The 7,500-nt window shown below is 54.8% G+C and overlaps 1 protein-coding gene across 1 annotated transcript in view; it reads left to right on the top strand.

The window, feature by feature from the left end:
• Window positions 1–7,500, top strand: part of rapgef1b (Rap guanine nucleotide exchange factor (GEF) 1b) — a 53,755-nt gene that overhangs the window by 20,417 nt on the left and 25,838 nt on the right. The window contains 5 exon segments of the mRNA XM_084442636.1: window positions 1,872–2,017; window positions 2,755–2,933; window positions 5,955–6,111; window positions 6,535–6,623; window positions 6,740–6,892. Coding sequence (XP_084298762.1) covers window positions 1,872–2,017; window positions 2,755–2,933; window positions 5,955–6,111; window positions 6,535–6,623; window positions 6,740–6,892 — 724 coding nt within the window.

Raw genomic sequence — 7,500 nt, 5'->3', positions numbered from 1 at the left:
TCTCCCTGGACCTCACCGGTGTGTCAGGGGGCAGGGCAGGTCCGGTGGGGGTTAAAGGTCATTCAGCGGTTGTAAAGGTCACCAGGAGCTGACTGGTTAGGACGGGGTTAGCTGGAGTCATGGATAACGCTGCTACTGCTGGGCCTGGGTCAGCTGTAGGCTAACTCTAGCTGGAGGCCATGGATAATTCACTATTAGAACTGGTGTGTGCAAGAGAGCATTCTTGTGTGTGCGTGCGTGTGTCTGTGTGTGTGTGCGTGTGTGCGTGTGTGTGTGTGTGTGTGTGTGTAGATAGATATGAACTTTAATGAAATTTGGGTGTTTCAGCTGAGGGAAAATACAGCATAGCGAATATACCTAAAAGAGAGAGAACAAAGAATATATGCATTATGCATAAAATATAGAATACACACATACAGACAGACAGACAGATACACACACACACTCAGAACACTCAGACACTGTTATAGAGTCTGATGGCCACTGTCCCACAAAGGAATGTCTGAGCTGCTCTGTTTTGCACCTAGGTGGGATGAGCCTGTGGCTGAATGTGCTCCCCATCTGCCACAGCTTGTCGTGGCCCATGACAGAGCTCACCAGCTTGGTCAGTTTGTTTCTCCCCGGACCCAGTGCTGCCTCCCCAGCAGGCAACGGTAAAGAACAGTGTGCTGGCTACCACAGACTGGTACAACATCCTCAGCAGCCTGATAAACACATTGAAGGACCTGAGCCTCCTGAGGAAGAACAGTCTGCTCTGCCCTTTCCTGTAGAGGGCCTCAGTGTTGTCCGTCCAGTCTAGTTTGTTGTTCAGGTGCACTCCCAGGAACTTATACGGGCGGCTGTATAGCTCAGGAGGTAGAGCATCTCACTCCCAGTCAAAAAATATCCGCTAGCCATGACGCTAATTTTTGCTATGTTAAACTCAATAGACTTATGCTAAAAACATTAGCAATCTAAAAGCCCGCTATTTTGGGCATTAAAAAATGTTTTTGTTTTTGACCTGACGGGTCTTCTCGTGGGCCTGGTGACCTGCCATGCCTGTACAATTACAGGGGAAACAGTGTGTGGTGGGTACTGCTGATGCTGGTGGAATGCCACCAGCCCACAGCTAGGCAGTCCCCACTATGCACGCACACACACACACAACACACACATACACACACACACACACACACAGGGAGATTACAGGAGCTGAAGGGACAGCTCTGATAAAGCCTGTCTTTCCTGCAGGCTTGACTCCGCTGTTTATCTACTGGCTCGTTGTGGAGGGAGGGAAAAGGGAAGGAAACGGATGAGAGACAAGGTGGAAGAGAAAGTGCGTGTGCACGCGCGTGTGTGTGTGTGCGAGGAAACTGGATAGATTACTCTGCTATTATTCAGCAAAAAGCAATTCCCATCTTTCCTCTAAGCAGACTATTCTCCAAGGACTATGCAGCTTGTGTGCGTGTATCTGCGTGACTGTCACTGTTTAGTGTGTACGTGCACTCGTGTGTGTGTGTGTGAGTGTGTGTGTGTCCGGTGCCGTCCTGGGCTATGTGTGTCAGATAGGAGTGTGTCCTCAGTCCTGACTAAGCCAGTAGCAGCAGTGTTGTCACCGGGGCTTGAGGACGGACATGTTGATTAACAGATATAGGCTCTCAGTGCCGCTGCAGGCTGGATGTTGGACTGATAGCAGCCTGCTGGCAGAGCACTGCTGGACAGACCACTTAAACACACGCGCGCTGTTTCGCAGATGCCATTCGCTGTTTATATGCCAGTTATCTCGCTCTGTCTCTCTTTCTCTCTCTCTCTCTCTCTCTGTCTCTCTCTCTCTCTCTCGTTCCCTCTCTCCCGGCGGGGGTCTCACCATCCCTCTCTCCTGTCCTCCGCAGACTCGCAGCGGTCCCACCTGTCCTCCTTCACCATGAAGCTGATGGACAAGTTCCACTCTCCCAAGATCAAGAGGACGCCGTCCAAGAAGGGCAAGCAGCTGCAGCCGGAGCCAGCCGTCAAGAGTGCAGAGAAACCCGTCAACAAGGTGTGTGTGCGTGTGTGTGTGTGTGTGTGTGTGTGTGTGTGTGTGTGTGTGTGTGTGTGTGTGTGTGTGAGTGAGTGAACATGTTGGCAAACCCAGCACTCTTCCACCTAACAATTATCCTGTTGATCTGTTGTTTTCCACCCAGTTCATTGTTTTGTTCTGCTCCATTGTGTTTGGGTGTGTGTGTGTGTGTGTGTGTGAGTGTGCGCGTGCGTGTGTGTGTGTGTGTCCTTATGTTTCCCGTGGTTTGTCCAATCAGAGAGTGCTGGCTAGGGTGCAGGTGTCTAGACTCAAACACACACACACACACACACATGCACTTGAATGGAGCTGCCGGTTTCCTGAATGAACTCCTCCACTCCGTGTCCCTCACTGGGCTCTCAGGATAATACGTTTACTCCCAGACCAGACGGCCTGCTGGCAAAACACCGAGGAACTGATAGAACACGCCCAGAGATGGAGCATGGCTCGGTTCCATTCGTAGCCCAGCTGATAGAGAGTGCCTCCCATGGCCCGGTTCCACACCCAATTCATTGATAAAGAGTCCTCCCCCTGGCTAGATTCCATAGCTGAATTATTGATAGAGTGCTTCCCCGGCTGACTTAATTCCGTACCTGATTCATTAATAGTGCGCTTCCCAGATAGAGTGCACTTCCCATGGCTTGATTCCATACCTGTTTCTTAGAAGGAGAGTTCTTTCCCTAACGTGTGTTCTTGCGTGTGTTTGTTCTGTGCAGAAGGTGAGTCGTCTGGAGGAGCAGGAGAAGGAGGTGGTGAGCGCCCTACGCTACTTCAAGACCATCGTGGACAAGATGGTGGTGGAGAAGAAGGTTCTGGAGATGCTGCCAGGCTCGGCCAGCAAGGTTCTGGAGGCCATCTTACCTCTGGTCCAGGTGGAGGCCCGAATACAGCACAGGTGGGTCTGTAGGTACAGGTCCTGGTCTAGTCAGGATACAGGTGTATTGGTACTGGTCCTGGTCTAGTCAGGATACAGGTGTATTGGTCCTGGTCTAGTCAGGATACGGGTGTATTGGTTCTGGTCCTGGTCTAGTCAGGACACAGCACATGTGGCTCTAGAGAAACAGGAATCATTTTGTGTCTGTGATGAGCCTGGTAGAAGCTAGTTAGATATACGATACAGATATGAGATGCGTCTTCAGACAATGCTCCTTCAAAAATGTCTCCCCTCGAAAGGAAGTCATTTTTGAAACACCGAGAGAGGAATGAGCTTTGTTTTAAAGACCCAATAAGTCAGGACTTGTCAGAACTGGTCGGAGAGAGCCAAGACATTCCCGCCCCTCGTGGATGTGACTTAAAGGAGTGCCTGGGGGGAGAGAGAGGAGGAGGAGGAGAGCTGACGTCATAGCGAGTGTGTGTGTGTGTCGCCTGCAGGTCGACCGTAGCTTAACAGTCGACCAGGTAGCTCAGGTGTTTCATCATCTGTAGGTTTTCATCACCATCATCTCGTCAGGCCACCGCCATCTCATCTGGAATCTCCTCTCGAGTGGGCAGAGGAATGCGAGAGATGTCGCAGGCTGACCGTAGCTGTTTAGACACCAGAGGAATGCGTCTTAAGCCGCTGTCTCCGGCAGCTGATCCGTTAGGCTACACCTCTCTCCTGGAATGGAAGAGCATGTCTGGACTGCTCCCTTCCTCCTCCTTCCTCCTCCTCCTCTCCCCTGGATACGTCAGTCAGCGGCGTGGGGGTCAGGGGCGGTGCGGCTTCTCGGTATCTCAGCTCCGTTTTTAGGGCCGACGGATGGATGGATGGATGGATGTCCGTTGTAGATGTGATGGGTGTCCGAGGGTCTGACCTTGGCCTCTGGCCCCTGCCCAGACCTCAGAGCCCCGGGCATCGCCCTCCCCGGTACCCATACCTAACCCACCAGATTACATCACACCAGTGCTAACGCGTTCAGGCCGCTTTGTTAAACCTTCCGGCCCCCGGGGCTCAATCCAGTCCCCCTGTCGATAAGCCAAACCTAAAACCCAAACTCCTTCAGGGCCCATAACCCTCTGCTAACCCTCTATCCCAGCTGTAGCCTATCTGTAGTCTGCCTGCGGAAGCCAAGCTGTAGGCTACTGTAGCTGAATCCTAACTGTGGTCTGTCTAGCTGTAGTCTGTCTGCAGCTGTAGCCTAGCTGTACTCTGTCTGTAGCCTAGCTGTACTCTGTCTGTAGCCTAGCTGTACTCTGTCTGTAGCCTAGCTGTACTCTGTCTGTAGCCTAACTGTAGCCTAGCTGTAGTCTTTCTGTAGCTGTAGTCTTTCTGTAGTCTGTCTGTAGCTGTAGCCTAGCTGTAGTCTCTCTGTAGTCTGTCTGTAGCTGTAGCCTAGCTGTAGTCTGTCTATAGTCTTGCCTGTAAATGTAGTCTAGCTGTAGTCTGTCTATAGTCTTGCCTGTAAATGTAGTCTAGCTGTAGTCTGTCTGTAGTCTGTCTGTAGCTGTAGTCTAGCTGTAGTCTGTCTATAGTCTTGCCTGTAGCTGTAGCCTAGCTGTAGTCTGTCTGTAGTCTGTCTGTAGCTGTAGCCTAGCTGTAGTCTGTCTGCAGTCTGCTGTGTCTGACGCTGAGCTGCTCCCTACCCCGTGTCCCGTAGAGACAGGGGAGGGATATTCCAGCTCGGTATGAATCAGCTGCAGCTTGTTGAGACTGGTCTGAACCACCCCACCCTAGTAGAGCCTCTCAAAGCACCATTCACTCCAACCAGCAGTCCCGGGTCCCAGGCCCAGCCCCACGCCTCCCAGCACCACACCTCCCAGCCCCAGGTCCCAGCCCCACACGTCCCAGCCCCACGCCTCCCAGCACCACACCTCCCAGCACCACACCTCCCAGCCCCAGGTCCCAGCCCCACACGTCCCAGCCCCACGCCTCCCAGCCCCACGCCTCCCAGCACCACACCTCCCAGCCCCAGGTCCCAGCCCCACGCCTCCCAGCCCCACGCCTCCCAGCCCCACGCCTCCCAGCACCACACCTCCCAGCCCCAGGTCCCAGCCCCACACCTCCCAGCCCCACGCCTCCCAGCCCCAGGTCCCAGCCCCACGCCTCCCAGCCCCACGCCTCCCAGCACCACACCTCCCAGCCCCACGTCTCCCAGCCCCACGCCTCCCAGCACCACACCTCCCAGCCCCACGTCTCCCAGCCCCACGCCTCCCAGCACCACACCTCCCAGCCCCACGTCTCCCAGGCCCAGGTCCCAGCCCCACACCTCCCAGCCCCAGGTCCCAGCCCCACACCTCCCAGCCCCAGGTCCCAGCCCCACGCCTCCCAGGTCCCAGGCCCAGGTCCCAGCCCCACGCCCCAGGTCCCAGCCCCACGCCTCCCAGGTCCCAGGCCCAGGTCCCAGCCCCACGCCCCAGGTCCCAGCCCCACGCCTCCCAGCCCCAGGTCCCAGCCCCACGCCTCCCAGCCCCAGGTCCCAGCACCACACCTCCAGGTCTCCCAGGCCCCGGTACAGACACACATTCTTCTGCTCACACAACCACCACCACCACCGCGAACAACGAGCTCCCCTTCACCTCCTCTTCAAACCCCTCTCAGAGGGGACTATCAAAGATGAATATGGCTATTGTTCAATGTTCATAATGTCTAGAACTCTTGACTGTTCTCAGTCTATGAAGTCTAAGATCTGTATCCCTCCCCCGTTCTCTCTCTCTCTCTCTCTCTCTCTCTCTCTTTCCTTCTCCCTCTCCTCTCTCTCTCTCTCCTCTCTTGCTCTCTCTCTCTTTCTCTCGCTCTCTCCTTCTCTCTCTCTGTCTCTCTCTCTCCCTCTCCTCTCTCTCTCTTGCTCTCTCCTCTCTCTCTCTTGCTCTCTCTCTCTTTCTTTCGCTCTCTCTCTTTCCTTCTCTCTCTCTCCTCTCTCTCCTTCTCTCTCTCTCTCTCTCTCTCTCTCTCTCTCTCTCTCTCTCTCTCTCTCTCTCTCTCTCTCTCTCCCCTCAGCTCGGCGTTGTCCTCCTGTCACAACCGTGTGTACCAGAGCCTGGCCAATCTGATTCGCTGGTCGGACCAGGTGATGCTGGACGGCATCGACCTGGAGGACAAGGAGAACGTGGTGGCCGTTACCACGGTGATCAAGGCCGTGCTGGACGGCGTCAAGGTGAGAGGGGGGCGGAGCTTTGCGGAGGGGGGGGGGGGGGGGGGGCGTTCTCCCCTGCGCCACGTTGTGTGTGTGTGTGTGTGAGTGTGTGTGTGTGTGTGTGAGTGTGTGTGTGTGTGTGTGTGTGTGTGTGAGAGAGAGAGAGAGAGAACATTTTTGTGCGTCCTAGAACCCAGCACAGCTGCGTACATCCCCGTCACACACACACACACACACACACACACACACACACACACACACACACACACAAACACACAGATCAATACAGAATAAAGCTGCAGTTCTGAGTCTGCACTGGGTACGGGCCAGACTACAGGCTATCTGGCAAATGGGAGAGATTTTATCGGTAGATATTGTGACTGACGACATCTCGATGTCAACAATGTTGCTATTGACTGCGATGCTGTTGTGTGTCCAACACAGGAACTAGTGAAGCTGACCATCGAGAAACAGGAGCAGCCTTCACCTACCAGCCCCAACAAACCCCCTCCCCCTGCCACTGGGCCTGAGAGGTGAGAGAGACCCCCACCCCCCTCACACACATACAAACACACACTCTCACACACACACAAACTTACAGGCACACACACACACACACTTTCATAAACACCCCTCGCCCTCCCCCCAGCTCGTCAGAGCTGCCCCTCACGGAGCGGGAGAAGGAGATCCTGAGTAAGACCACGCCCCCGGCCACGCCCTCGGAGGCGTCCGCCGACACGGCGGAGGAGGACGTGGCCCCGCCCAAGCCCCCCCTCCCCGGGGCCAAGATGGCCGAGCTCAGGTGAGGAAGCCTGGGGGAGGGGGGGGGGGGGGGGTGGCTGATTGGACGGACCAAGCAGGCAGACCCATAGACCCTCAGAAAACGTCTTTCTGACGGCCAAACCCTCAGAAAACAGACGTCTTTTCTTAGTACTCTGAAACGCTTTTTTCTGTCTCGCTGAAGAGACCGTACGAGCTCACAACGCCGTTCGTTTTGAGAAATGAAAGAGACATGAGTTAAGCAGGGGAAATTGAAAGCAGAAGGAGATTGAGCTGCACTTGAGTTGATTCAGTTTCTCATTCAGCGTAGGACTCACCTCGACCTCACGAGATCACCAGGTTTCACCATAGATCAATCAGAGGACTCGTTTGAACTCTCCCTCTCTGGGTGCGTGCTAGCTGCCCGTTTCTTGATTTCCAAACACGTACGTGTGTGTGAGTGTGAGCGTGCGTGCGTGGTGGTTACTGTTAAGTTTCTGGTGGAAATCGAAGTCGTCGCCCCCCCCCCCCCCCCCACCTCCACGCCACGGTTCAAACATAAAGCAGACTTTTCCTCTTGTCTGGAGTCTCGACTGCCTGCGGTCAGAAAACAGAAGTGGTTCTTTCGACCTTGTGGTCGCACCACCACCA

This window comes from Borostomias antarcticus, assembly GCF_949987555.1.
Source record: "Borostomias antarcticus genome assembly, chromosome: 8".
Taxonomy (NCBI): Eukaryota; Metazoa; Chordata; class Actinopteri; order Stomiiformes; family Stomiidae; genus Borostomias; species Borostomias antarcticus.
This window is presented reverse-complemented; position numbering and strand designations above follow the sequence as displayed.